The sequence below is a fragment of the Falco cherrug genome, unplaced genomic scaffold (genome assembly GCF_023634085.1).
Source record: "Falco cherrug isolate bFalChe1 unplaced genomic scaffold, bFalChe1.pri scaffold_291, whole genome shotgun sequence".
NCBI lineage: Eukaryota > Metazoa > Chordata > Aves > Falconiformes > Falconidae > Falco > Falco cherrug.
Window position 1 is genome coordinate 191 of NW_026599454.1, and position 14,338 is coordinate 14,528.

At 67.2% G+C, this 14,338-nt stretch overlaps 1 protein-coding gene across 1 annotated transcript in view; it reads right to left on the reverse strand.

Annotated features, from left to right (window-relative positions):
- Window positions 1–1,456: 1,456 nt before the first annotated feature.
- The window catches only part of LOC102050491 (chromodomain-helicase-DNA-binding protein 3-like), a gene marked incomplete at its 3' end in the record, with an annotated part of 31,788 nt that continues 18,906 nt past the window's right edge, over window positions 1,457–14,338 (reverse strand). The window contains 14 exon segments of the mRNA XM_055700455.1: window positions 1,457–1,716; window positions 2,432–2,556; window positions 3,177–3,294; window positions 3,805–3,936; window positions 4,882–5,023; window positions 5,127–5,300; window positions 6,458–6,579; window positions 7,035–7,172; window positions 7,934–8,134; window positions 9,793–9,984; window positions 10,432–10,531; window positions 11,616–11,747; window positions 13,520–13,674; window positions 13,676–13,735. Of these exon segments, the coding sequence (XP_055556430.1) occupies window positions 1,457–1,716; window positions 2,432–2,556; window positions 3,177–3,294; window positions 3,805–3,936; window positions 4,882–5,023; window positions 5,127–5,300; window positions 6,458–6,579; window positions 7,035–7,172; window positions 7,934–8,134; window positions 9,793–9,984; window positions 10,432–10,531; window positions 11,616–11,747; window positions 13,520–13,674; window positions 13,676–13,735 (2,051 nt within the window).

Consider the following 14,338-nt stretch of genomic DNA (forward strand, 5'->3'; position numbering starts at 1 on the left):
TGGCCCAACGTGGTCCAACACAGCCCGACCTGGCCCGACGCGGCCCAACGTGGTCCAACACGGCCCAGCATGGCCCAATGTGGTCCACCATGGCCTGTCACGGCCCAGCACAGTCCAACCTGGCCCAACATGGTCCAACACAGCTCAACATGGCCCAACATGGCCTGACAGGACCTAGTATGGCCCAGCATGGCCTGACACAGCCCAATGTGGTCCAATGTGGTTCAGCACAGCCCAACACAGTCCAGCAAGGTCCAACACAGTCTGACATGACCTAGCATGGCTCAACATGGCCCAACACAGCTCAACATGGTGGTCCAACATGATACAACATGGGCTGACATGGCTCGACATGGTCTAACATGTCCTGACACACGCTGACATGGGACTGTCACAGCCTGGAACAGCCCAGCCCAGCCTCACACACATGATCACCACCTGACATGTCCCAGCCCAGCCCTGTCACAGCCTCTCACACCCCATCGTGGCCTCACATCTTCTGGCACAGCCTCCCATGTCCCACCATGGCCTCACGTGTCCCACCATGGCTTCACAAGTCCCACCATGGCCCCACCATGTTCTTGCATGTCCCATCATGGCTTTCATTGACCTGTCACCGCCCTACTGTGACCTCATGTGTCCCACCACAGCCTCACGGGTCCCACCACGGCCTCATCATGACCTTGCACGTTCTACCATGGGTTTGCATAAACTGTCATGACCTCACATGTCCTGCCATGGCCTCACATGTCCCATCACAACCTCCAACGTCCCACCACAGCTCGGCGTGACCCATCATGACCTTGTGCATCCCACCTTGGCTTTGCAAGCCCAGTCAGAGCCCACCATGGGCTGCCACGGCCCACCATGGCCTCAAACATCTCACCACATCCCATCACGGCCTTCCATGTCCCACCACATCCCACCATAAGCCCTCATGTCCTACAATGGCCTCCCCCTGCCCACCACATCTCATCACGTCCCACCATGGCCTCCCACGTCCCAACATGGCCTCCCACAGGCCACATCTCATCACGACCCACCAGAACCTTCCATGGCCTGCCATGGCCTCCCACGTCTCATCATGTCACACCATGTCCCACCGTAACCTCCCACATCCTACCATGGCTCTCCCACAACCCACCGTGACCCACCACAGCTCCTCAAGTCCCACCACCGCCTCCCACGTCCCACCACAGCCTCCCACGTCCTACCCTGATCAACCACATCCCATCAAGCCCCGCCACAGCGTCCTACGTCCCACCGCAGCCTCCCCTACCATGACCCACCACACCTCATCACATCCCAACTCAGCCTCTAACGTCCCACCATGACTCACCACACCTCATCACATCCCACCGCAGCCTCCCCAAGTCCTACCATGACCCACCACACCTCACCGAGCCCCACCACAGCCTCCCACGTCCCCCCCAAAGCCCAGCACCCCCCATCCCACCCCTCCCCCAGCCGTGCTCGGTGCTGACCCTCATTCTCGTCCTTGAAGAGCTCCTCGGTGCCAAACTTGAGGATGTCATCAAGCTCCTGCTTGGACATGGAGCCGGCCTTGGAGCCCAGCCCCGGGCGCACCACCAGGTGCGTCAACATCATCTTGCGCTTGGCCACCTGGGTGATGCGCTCCTCCACCGAGGCGCGTGTGACGAACCGGTAGATCATCACCTTGTTGGCCTGGCCGATGCGGTGCGCCCGGCTGAAGGCCTGCGGGGACGGGGACACGTCAGCGGGGAAGGAGCGTGGTTGTGGGGGACAGGGTGTTGGGTGGGGGACACCGTACAGGTGACAGGGTGCTGGGGTGGGGGATGGGGTGCCGGGGTGAGTGACACCGTACAGGTGACAGGGTGCTGGGGCAGGGGACGGGGTGCTGAGATGGGTGACACCGTACAGGTGACAGGGTGCCGGGCGGGGTGACACCATACAGGTGACAGGGTGCCGGGCGGGGTGACACCATACAGGTGACAAGGCTGCTGGGGTGGGCAACAGGGTGCCGGGCGGGTGACACCATACAAGTGACAGGGTGCCAGGATGAGTGACACCATACAGGTGACAAGGGTGCTGGGGTGGGCAACAGGGTGCCGGGCGGGTGACACCGTACAGGTGACAAGGGTGCTGGGGTGGGCAACAGGGTGCCGGGCGGGTGACACCGTACAGGTGACAAGGGTGCTGGGCAGGTGACAGGGGTGCCGGGCGGGTGACACCGTACAGGTGACAAGGGTGCCGGGCAGGTGACAGGGTGCCGGGCGGGTGACACCGTACAGGTGACAAGGGTGCCGGGCAGGTGACAGGGTGCCGGGCAGGTGACACCATACAGGTGACAAGGGTGCCGGGCAGGTGACAGGGTGCCGGGCAGGTGACACCATACAGGTGACAAGGGTGCCGGGCAGGTGACACCGTACAGGTGACAAGGGTGACAGACCTGGATGTCGTTGTGGGGGTTCCAGTCGGAGTCGAAGATGACGACGGTGTCGGCGGTGGCCAGGTTGATGCCGAGGCCCCCGGCCCGCGTCGACAGCAGGAAGCAGAACTGCTGGGCCCCCGGCGCTGCCCCCCCGGCGTCAGCGGGGGGGGGGGCACCCCCCAAACCCGGCCCCCCAGCCCAGAGACCCCCCGGCTTCATTCCCCGCCTCCCCAGTGCTGCTGCACCCAGGGAAATCCTCCCCCTCCCCCCAGAGCACCCCAAGTGGGGGGGGCGGTGTGCAGGGCCTGCGTGTTGTCAGCCTGCCGGGCCTGTGCGCCCCCTTCCCCCTTGGGTGCCCCCCCTGCACGCCTGGGTCCCCCTAAACACCAGGGTGACCCCCTCAGACCCCTGGTTGTGTGTCCCTCCCCTCCCCCCCCCACCCCAAACATCTGGGTCCCCCCCGGACATCTGGGGGTCCCTCCCCAAAACCTGGGTGCCCCCTGGACTCCTGGGTGCCCCCTTAACTTCTGGGTGTGTCCGCCCCAAACAGCTGGGTACCCCCCTGGACATCTGGGGGTCCCTCCCCAACGCCTGGGTGCCCACAAGATGTTTGGGTGCCCCCTGGACCACTGAGTGCCCACCCCCCAGTGCCTGGGTGCCCCTTGGATGGATGGGTGGCCCCTGCCCCCCTGGGTGCCCCTCCCCCCCATGCCTGGGTGTCCTCCCCGGACCCCTGGGTGCCCCCCAGATGCGGGGGTCCTACCGTTGAAGCGGTCGATGGCCTCCTGGCGCAGGGCCCCCGTGATGCCCCCATCGATGCGCTCGTACTTGTAGCCCTCGTAGTCCAGGAAATCCTCCAGCAGGTCGAGCATCTTCGTCATCTGCGGGCACTGGTTAGACTGGGAGCACCCTGGGGGGCTGCGGGGACCTGGGACTGGGAGGGCCTAGGGGTGCTGGGGGCACCTGGGACTGGTCAGACTAGGAGGACACAGGGGGAGCTGGGGGCACCCAGTACTGGTCAGACTGGGGGGCTGGGATGGGGCGGGGTGCTGGAATGGGTGCTGGTTGGACTGGGAGGAGCCAGGTGGGCTGGGGTTGGGGGGTTGGGTGTCAAGGGGGGTCCTGGTCCCCCCCACCTGGGATATGAGCACCCAGGGGCTGGGGGGGTGGGTGCTGGGGAGGGGGTGAGGGCACTGGGGGCAGGGTGAGGGTGCTGGGGGGGGGTCCCGGACGCCCCACCTGGGAGAAGATGAGCACCCAGGGGCTGCGGGGGGGGCGTGGGTGCTGGGGGGGTGCTGTGGGTGCTGTGGGGGTGCTGTGGGTGCTGGGGGGGTCCCATGGGTGCTGGGGGGGGTCCCATGGGTGCTGGGGGGGGTTCCCGGCCGCCCCACCTGGGAGAAGATGAGCACCCGATGGTTTTGCTCCTTCAGCTTCCGCAGCATCTTCTGCAGCAGCAGCAGCTTCCCCGAGGCCTTGATCAGGGCCCCCCCCTCGTAGGCGCCACTCGGCAGCTTCGGGGACTCCTGGGGACAGGGGTGTCACCTCGCTGCCACCCCCGTGTCCCCCCGCCCACCACCCACCGACCCCTCTGTGTCCCTTCCACATGGGGCGCCCCATGTCCCCCCACATCCATGTCCCCCCACGTCCCCCCCATGTCCCATGTCCCTCTACGCCCTCCAACCTCTCCACGTCCCACCACGCTCCCCTGTTCCCATGTTCTGCTCCATGTCCCCACGTCCCTCCAACCTCTGCATGTCCCCATGGCCCACCATGGCCCACATTCTTCTGCTCCATGTCCCACCACATCCCCACATCCCTCCAACCCCTCCATGTCCCACCACGTCCCCACGTCCCACCACGTCCCCTCCAACCTTTCCGTGTCCCACCACGTCCCTCCAACCTTTCCGTGTCCCACCACGTCCCTCCAACCTTTCCGTGTCCCACCACGTCCCTCCAACCTTTCCGTGTCCCACCACGTCCCTCCAACCTTTCCGTGTCCCACCACGTCCCTCCAACCTTTCCGTGTCCCACCACGTCCCTCCAACCTTTCCGTGTCCCACCACGTCCCTCCAACCTTTCCGTGTCCCACCACGTCCCTCCAACCTTTCCGTGTCCCACCACGTCCCTCCAACCTTTCCGTGTCCCACCACGTCCCTCCAACCTTTCCGTGTCCCACCACGTCCCTCCAACCTTTCCGTGTCCCACCACGTCCCTCCAACCTTTCCGTGTCCCACCACGTCCCTCCAACCTTTCCGTGTCCCACCACGTCCCTCCAACCTTTCCGTGTCCCACCACGTCCCTCCAACCTTTCCGTGTCCCACCACGTCCCTCCAACCTTTCCGTGTCCCACCACGTCCCTCCAACCCCTCCGTGTCCCACCACGTCCCTCCAACCCCTCCGTGTCCCACCACGTCCCTCCAACCCCTCCATGTCCCACCACGTCCCCACGCGCCCCCCGCGGTCCCCACCATGGCGGCGACGGGGAAGAGGTAGGGGTGGTTGCAGCACTTCTTCAGGTCCATCATGATGTTGAGCAACGACACCTGGTTCCCGCCGCCCCGCGAGTTCAGCGCCTCGAAGTTGCGCGTCAGGATGTACTTGTAGTACTTCCTACGGGGAGCTCGGTGGGACCCAGGCCTCCGGGGGGCCGCCCCTCCCCCCACCCCGGGGGACCCAGGCCTCAGGGTGCCTCCCCTCCCCCACCCCCGCGTACTTCTGCATGGGGCTGAGCTCGACGCGGACGATGAGCTCGGTCTTGGCTGGCATGTTCTTGAAGACATCGGCCTTGAGGCGCCGCAGCATGTGGGGGCCCAGCAGGTCGTGGAGCTTCTTGATCTGGTCCTCCTTGGAGATGTCAGCGAACTCCTCCAGGAAACCCTCCAGGTTGCTGGGGGGGGGGGGGGGGGGGGGGAGGGGGTGACACCGTGTGACATGGTGGGGGGGACAGAGGGATGTGGGGAGGGGGATGGAGGTGGCCGTGGTGTGGGGAGACACGGGGATGGCTGTGGGGTGGGGACGCAGGGGGGGCAAGGCTGGTGGTGACGGGGGAGGGGCATGGGGACAGCCCTGACATGGCGCTTGCGGGGACACTGGGGACACAGGGACAGCTGTGACATGGTGGGGCAGAGGGGCAGGGGGACATGGGGATGGATGGGGGTGGGGGGGGGGTGTGACACAACCCTAGAAGTGGGGACACACCAGTGACCGAGACACAGGGGGACCCTGAGAGAGGGCAGGGGACAGGAGGGGACACAGGGGGACACCAGTGACACACCAGTGACACGGGGGGACCCTGGGAGAGGGGAGGGGACAGTAGGGGACACAAGGAGAGGAAAGGGGACACCAGAGAACACACCAGTGACAGGGATGCAGATGGAGCCTGGGAGAGGGCAGAGGACAGGACAGGACACTGGGGCGGGGCGGGGGGGGGTGTGGTGGTGGACACCAGGGGGACAGGGGGACACAGGGACACACCAGTGATGCAGGGGGACCCTGGGAGAGGGCAGGGGACAGGAGGGGACACAGTGGGACACAGGGACACACCAGTGATGCAGGGGGACCCTGGGAGAGGGCAGGGGACAGGAGGGGACGCAGGGGACGCAGGGGGACACAGGGACACACCAGTGACACAGGGGGACCCTGGGAGAGGGCAGGGGACAGGAGGGGACACAGGGGGACACAGGGACACACCAGCGACACAGGGGGACCCTGGGAGAGGGCAGGGGACAGGAGGGGACACAGGGGGACACAGGGACACACCAGCGACACAGGGGGACCCTGGGAGAGGGCAGGGGACAGGAGGGGACACAGGGGGCCACAGGGACACACCAGCGATGCAGGGGGACCCTGGGAGAGGGCAGGGGACAGGAGGGGACACAGCGGGACACAGGGACACACCAGTGACACAGGGGGACCCTGGGGGAGGGCAGGGGACAGGAGGGGACACCGGGGGGACACACACACCAGGGGACAGGGGGACACAGAGGGACCCGGGGGAGAGGGGAGGGAACACGGGGGGGACAGGAGGGGACAGGGGGGCCGTACTTGAAGCGCTCGGGGGTGAGGAAGTTGAGGAGGTGGAACAGCTCCTCCAGGTTGTTCTGCAGCGGCGTCCCCGTCAGCAGGAGCTTGTGCTCGATCTTGTACCCGTTCAGCACCCGAAAGAACTGGGGGGGGAGGGGGGGGGCGTCACCCATGGACCCCCGTGTCTGGCAGCGACCCCCCATCTACCCCCAGGGCATCCGCGGACCCCAGGAGTGACACCCGCCCCCCCCCCCCAGGGCACCCCGGGACCCCTGCATCTGGGGAATGCTCCCCCCAACCCCACAATAGCACCCAGGGACCCCAGCCTCTGGGTGCCCCCCACCCTGAGCACCCCGGTGCCTGGGTGCCCCCTCCCCAGGGTCCCAGCTACCCCTCCCCAGGGTCCCAAGCCCCCAGTGCCCCCCCCCACAGGGACCCCAGCCTCTGGGTGCCCCCTCCCCAGGGTCCCAGCCACCCTTCCGCAGCATCCCAGCATCCAGCCACCCTTCCCAGTGACCCCAGGCAGTTGGGTGCCCCCTCCCCAGGCCCCCTCCACCCCCAGCACCGCCCCCCCCCGGGCCCCCCAGTGTGCAGGCACCTTGGACTGGTTGTTTTTGAGGCGGTGGGCCTCATCCACCACCAGGCAGGCCCAGCGGATGGAGCCCAGCGCCGCCTGGTCGATGGTGATCAGCTCGTAGGAGGTCAGCAACACGTGGAACTTCACCTGCGCCTCCCGCTGCCGCGGCCGTCAGCACCCATGGGTGCCCCCCTGGGACCCCCACCGCAGGGGCACCCTGGCAGCTGCCTCTCCCTGCACCCCCACTGCCCCCCACCCTCTGCTGGGACCGTGGCATCTGGGGCACCCTGCCCCCCCCCCCAACCCTGAACCCCCCACCCATGGCACCCCGGTGTGTGGGGCACCCTGACCGCCCCCCCCCCCTCAGGGACATGAGTGCCCAGGTGACCCCCCCAGCGCCCCAAGACCCCAGAGACCCACCTGTCTAGGTACCCTCCACCCCCCAAAAGGGACCCAGGCATCAGGGTGCCCCCCCCTTGTCACCCCCAAAGGGACCCAGGTGTCCAGGTACACCCACCCCTGTCACCCCCAAAGGGACCCTGGTGTCCTGGCACCCCCCACCCTTGTCACCCCCAAAGGGAGCCAGGTGTCCAGGTACACCCACCCCTGTCACCCCCAAAGGGACCCTGGTGTCCCAGCACCCCCCACCCTTGTCACCCCCAAAGGGACCCAGGGGTCCAGGTACACCCACCCCTGTCACCCCCAAAGGGACCCTGGTGTCCCGGCACCCCCCCTTGTCACCCCCAAAGGGAGCCAGGGGTCCAGGTACACCCACCCCTGTCACCCCCAAAGGGACACAGGTGCCCCGGCACCCCCCCTTGTCACCCCCAAAAGGACCCAGGTATCCAGGTACACCCACCCCTGTCACCCCCAAAGGGACCCAGGTGTCCCACCCGAGGGGACCCCAGCCCCCAGCTCACCTTCATCTTGAAGGCCTTCTTGCCCCCCTTCATGGCGTTGTCATCGAAGGAGAACTCGTTCTCGCGGATGATGGCCCGGCTGTCCTTGTCCCCGGTGTAGGTGACAACGTAGAAGGCAGGGGCCCACATCTGGAACTCCCGCTCCCAGTTGATGATGGTGGAGAGCGGGGCGCTGACGAGGAACGGGCCCTTGGTGTGGCCCTGGGGGACAGCGCGTCACACGGGGACACGGGGACGGGGCCCTTGGGGGACGTGGGGACAGTGTGACACAGGGGGAGGGGCGGGGCGGCATGGGACAGGGTCCTTGGGGGATGTGGGGACAGGGTGGCACAGGGGGACAGCGTGGCACAGGGTCCCTGACGCACATGGGGACAGGGGGACACAGGGGGACAGGGTGGGACACGGGGACAGGGCGGCACAGGATCCCTGGGGGACGTGGGAACAGTGTGACACAGGGAAGTGAGGACAGCGTGACACACAAGGCCAGCGTGGCCATGGGGACACAAACAGGGACGTGGGGACAGCGTGGGGTGGTTGTGGGGGTGTAAAAATGTCTCAGGTGGCAGCAAGACCCCCGGGGCTGCCCGTGGGGACATGGGCAGGGACGTGGTGACACCCCTGGGTGGCAGCAGGGACACAGGGAGGAGCTGATGCCAGCAGCAGGTGACACCAGAGCCCAGGCAGGTGACAATGGGGCCAAGGAGGAGACACCAGGGAACAGGTGGGTGACACCAGGGCCAAGTAGGTGTCAAGTAGGTGACACCAGCAGCCAGGCAGGTGACACCGGGGAGCAGGTGGGTGACATGGGGCCAAGGGGGAGACATCAGGGCCAAGTAGGCGACACCAGGGCCAAGTAGGTGACACTGAAGCCAGGGAAGTGACACTGGGGCCAAGTAGGTCACACCAGGGCCAGGTGAGTGACACCAGGGCCAGGCAGGTGACACTGGTGAACCAGGCAGGTGACACCGGGGTCGAGTCGGACACAGCAGCGCCAGGCAGGTGACACCAGGGCCAAGTAGGACACACCAGGGCCAAGGGGGGTGACACTAGGGACTACTAGGGAGCAGGGACACCAGGGCCAAGCAGGACATGCCAGAGCCCAGCAGGTGACACCAGGGACCGAAGAGGTGACACCAGGGCCAGGTAGGTGACACTGGGGATGAGGTAGGACACACCAGGACCGGGTGGGTGACACCAGAGCCAAGTAGGCCACACCAGGGCCAGGGAGGTGACGCTAGGGACCAGGCAAATGACACCGGGGCCCAGCAGGTCACATGAGGGCCAGGTGGGTGACACTGGGGACCAGGTGGCAGGGACACCAGGGCCAGGTGAGTGACACCGGGGGCCAGGTAGGAGGGTGACACCGGGGGCCAGGTGGGTGACATTGGGGACCAGGTGGCAGGGACAACAGGGCCAAGTAGAACACACCAGGGCCAGGAGGGTGACACCAGGGCCAGGAGGGTGACACTGGGGACCAGGTGGCAGGGACAACAGGGCCAAGTAGAACACACCAGGGCCAGGTGGGTGACACTGGGGGCCAGGCGGGTGACACTGGGGGCCAGGTGGCAGGGACACCAGGGCCAAGTGGGTGACACCAGGGCCAGGCGGCAGGGACACTGGGGGCCAGGTAGAACACACCAGGGCCAAGTGGGTGACACCAGGGCCAGGCGGCAGGGACACGGGGACCAAGTGGCAGGGACACCAGGGCCAAGTAGAACACACCAGGGCCAGGAGAGTGCCGGGGGGTCGCAGTGGGTGGCAGCGGGGCTCAGGGGCGTGACACCGGGTGGCAGCGGGGCGCAGGGGGGTGACACCGGGTGGCAGCGGGTGACACCGGGTGACGGCGGGTGGCAGCTCACCTCCTTGTAGAGCGAGTAGAGGAAGACGATGGTCTGGATGGTCTTGCCCAGCCCCATCTCGTCGGCCAGGATGGTGTCGGTGCTCTGCGCCCAGGAGAAGCGCAGCCAGTTCAGCCCCTCCAGCTGGTAGAGGTGCAGCGTGCCGCCCGTCGCCGTGATGAACCGCGGCTGCGTCTCGTACTTCACCGTCGGCTGCGGGGCAGGGGGAGGGGGCGGTGAGGGGGGGGGGCAGCGGGGGGCTGGGATACACCCCCAACCCCCACCGGGTGCCCCCCGCCACCCACGGGGCACAGAGGTCGCAGGGATACAGCGGGGGGGGGGGGGGGGGGGGAGGCATGGGGGGGGCGGGGGACAAGGGATTGAGGGGGTGGGCACCCAGGTTTGGGGTTGGGGGCGCAAGGGACAGGACACCCAGGTGGCCAGGGAGGGGACCCAAGGGAGCAGGGAGGGCACCCAAGTGTCCTGGGGGGCACCCAGGCATCCGGGGGGGGCCCCAAGGGACCGGGGGGGGCCCAGGTTTGGGGGGATGGGGAGGGCAGGGGACGTGGGACAGGACACCCAGGTGTCCAGGAAGGGGACACAAGTGTCCTGGGGGGGGCACCCAGGGGTGGGGGGCACCCAGGGGTGGGGGGCACTCACGTCATTGGTGGGGGAGTCGGGGGGCCCCTCCCCCGGCGTCTCCTTCTTCTTCTTCTTGTAACGCCGGGGCTGGGCCGGGTCCTCCCCCATGAACACCTCCCTGGGGACAGGGGGGGGACAGGACACGAGGGGGACACAGTGGGAGAGGGTACAGGGCCAAGGTGGGGGACACGGACATGGAGGTGGGGACACAGGGACATGGGACACATGCAGACATGGGGACAACACGGGGACAGATGGCAGCATAAGAACATTAGGGGACACATGGGGACTCCCCCCATGTCCCCTGTCCCTTACCGGTGCTTCCAGTAGGCACGTCCCCATGTCCCCCCCACCCCCCGTGTCCCCCGTCCCTTACCGGTGCTTCCAGTAGGCACGTCCCTACGTCCCCATGTCTCCCCACCCCCCGTGTCCCCCGTCCCTTACCGGTGCTTCCAGTAGGCACGTCCCTACGTCCCCATGTCTCCCCACCCCCCGTGCCCCTGTCCCTTACCGGTGCTTCCAGTAGGCACGTCCCTACGTCCCCATGTCTCCCCACCCCCCGTGTCCCCTGTCCCTTACCGGTGCTTCCAGTAGGCACGTCCCTACGTCCCCATGTCTCCCCACCCCCCGTGCCCCTGTCCCTTACCGGTGCTTCCAGTAGGCACGTCCCTACGTCCCCATGTCTCCCCACCCCCCGTGTCCCCCCGTGTCCCCTGTCCCTTACCGGTGCTTCCAGTAGGCACGTCCCTACGTCCCCATGTCTCCCCACCCCCCGTGTCCCCCCATGTCCCCTGTCCCTTACCGGTGCTTCCAGTAGGCACGTCCCCATGTCCCCATGTCCCCCCACCCCCCGTGTCCCCCGTCCCTTACCGGTGCTTCCAGTAGGCACGTCCCCACGTCCCCCCACCCCCTGTGTCCCCCATCCCTTACCGGTGCTTCCAGTAGGCACGTCCCTACGTCCCCATGTCTCCCCACCCCCCGTGTCCCCCCATGTCCCCTGTCCCTTACCGGTGCTTCCAGTAGGCACGTCCCCATGTCCCCATGTCCCCCCACCCCCCGTGTCCCCCGTCCCTTACCGGTGCTTCCAGTAGGCACGTCCCCACGTCCCCCCACCCCCTGTGTCCCCTGTCCCTTACCGGTGCTTCCAGTAGGCACGTTCCTACGTCCCCATGTCCCCCCACCCCGTGTCCCCTGTCCCTTACCGGTGCTTCCAGTAGGCCAGCTTGTGGAGGTCGTAGTCGGGGATGGGCATCTCGTCCTCCTCCCAGGTGGCCTGGTCGTAGGGCAGGTCCCGCCACTTCACCAGGTAGTGGTACTGCCCCTTGCGGTCCACGCTGCGCGGCACGCCGGCACGCCCCGTCACGCCCCGCACCGCGGCGGGCACGCGGGGGACAGCGGGCACCCGGGGGACAGCGGGCACCGCAGGGGGCAATGGACACCCAGAGACAAGGGGTATCGTGGGGACACGTGGCACCTGGGGGGACCTCGGGGACCCAGAGACATGGGCACCATGGGGATCAGGGGTGACAACTGGGCACCCGGGGGGACATTGGGCACCCAGAGACAATGGGTGCCACAGGGGCAGCAGGGACCTGGGAGGACAGCAGGCACACAGGGGGACACTGGGCATCCCAGGGGGGACACTGGGCACCTCCAGGTGACAGCAGGCACCCCTGGGGACACTGGGCACCTCCAGGTGACAGCAGGCACCCCTGGGGACACTGGGTAACCAAGGGTGACAGCAGGCACCCCTGGGTGACATGGGGACAGCCAGGAGCCTTGCAGGGCCAGGCGGGTGTTGCCAGGTGCCACTGGGGCATGAGTGACAGCAGGGCACATGGGTGGCACCCAAGTGTCACCAGGGGTCACCCGCTGTCATCATCAGCTGCCATGAGGGGGACACTGGGGACACACCAGCACAGGTCACCCAGGGACACGGAGTCACATGGGGACAAGGACATGCGGAGAGGACATGGGGTCAGCTGGGGACACTGGGTCACCTGGGGACAGGGACAGATGGACAGGACATAGGGTGACCTGGGGACACGGAGGGGACACGGGGTCACTCAGACAGGGACACACAGATGGGACACGAGGTCACCTGGGGACACAGAAGGGACATGGGGTCACTCAGACAGGGACACACAGATGGGACACAAGGTCACCTGGGGACACAGAGGGGACATGGGGTCACTCAGGGACACACACGGGACATGGGGTCACCTGGGGACATGTAGACAGGACATGGTGGCACTCAGTAACAGGGACACGCAGAGGGCACATGGGGCCACCTGGGGACAGGGACACGCGGAGGGCACACGGGGCCACCTGGGGACAGGGACACACAGGACGTGGGGTCACCTGGGGACAGGGACACGCGGAGGGCCCACGGGGTCACCTGGGGACAGGGACATGCAGGACGTGGGGTCACCTGGGGACAGGGACACACGGAGGGCACACGGGGTCACCTGGGGACAGGGACACGCAGGACGTGGGGTCATCTGGGGACAGGGACACACGGAGGGCACACGGGGTCACCTGGGGACAGGGACACGCAGGACCTGGGGACAGGGACACACGGAGGGCACACGGGGTCACCTGGGGACAGGGACACGCAGGACATGGGGTCACCTGGGGACAGGGACACGCAGGACATGGGGTCATCTGGGGACAGGGACACATGGAGGACACACGGGGTCACCTGGGGACAGTGCCTGACTGCTCCAAATAGCGGGGGGAGGAGGGGGGCACCCAGGGGTGCCCCGAGTGTCCCCACGGGTGCCTGCAGTGTCCCCAAACCCCTCCCAGGCACCCCCCCAGCCCCACATCAATGCCAGCCATCCCGCCCCAATTTGGGGGGGGGGCCCTGTGGCTGCCGGGGGACACCCATGGGTGCCGGGGGTGTCCTTGGAGGACTCGGGGATGCCCTCAGAGCACCCACAGGCGCGCAGACTGTCCCCACAGGTGCCAGCGGTGTCCCCAAACCCCTCCCCAAGCACTCCCCTGCCCATTCTGATGCCCCCTTGTCCCCTCCGGTTTTTTTTGGGGGGTGGGGGTGCTGCGGGGGTCCCCCGGAGCCGCACGGCACCCGTGGGTGCTGCCCCACCTGTGGTTGATGATGCGGTGCACCGTCATCCACTCGGGTTTGATGCCGTAGCGGTAGAAACGCTCCTCCATCCCCCCAAAAAGGGGGTCCCCCCCTGCCCCCCGCTTCTCGCTTTTGGGGTCATCGTCCCCCGAGCCGTAATCGAGGGGGGGGGGGCTCGTCCATGTCGTTCTTGCGCTGGTAGTTGCGGTACATCACCAGGTGGAAGATCTCCAGCTGTTGGGGGGGGCAAGGGGGGGGGCACCCCCAAATTAGGGGTGGGGGCCAAGCACAACCCCCACCCTACCCCCAAGGGCTCCTCACAAAAGGGGGGTGGGGAACGGGGGGGCTGCCCCTCGCCCCCTGCCCCTGGGTGGGGGTGGCGTGGGGACCATGGGGAGCCCTGAAGATGGTGGTGGCCCCGAGGGGGAGATCTTGGGGGGCCCCCAAGACTGGGGGTGCCCCCAGTTGACTATATTGGGGTGTCCCAAATATTGGGGATCCCCGACTAGGGATACTGGGGGGTCCCCAGTCCCGGGGAACCTCCCGGTTGGGGACATTGGACCCCCCCAGTATCAGGACCCCCCAGGGTGGGCTATCAGACACCCCCCCACAGGGTGGCTCTATCGCCCCCCCCACCCCACCCCAGTGTACCAGCCCCCCAGGGTGGGTGTACCAGCCCCTCCCTCCAGTACCAGACCCCCCCTCCCCCCCAGTACCAGCCCTCCAGGGTGGGTGTACCAGCCCCTCGCCCCAGTACCAGCCGCCCCTCCCCCCAGTACCAGCCCCCCCCCCCAGTACCAGGCCCCAGCATGGGTGTACCAGCCCCTCCCAAGCCCC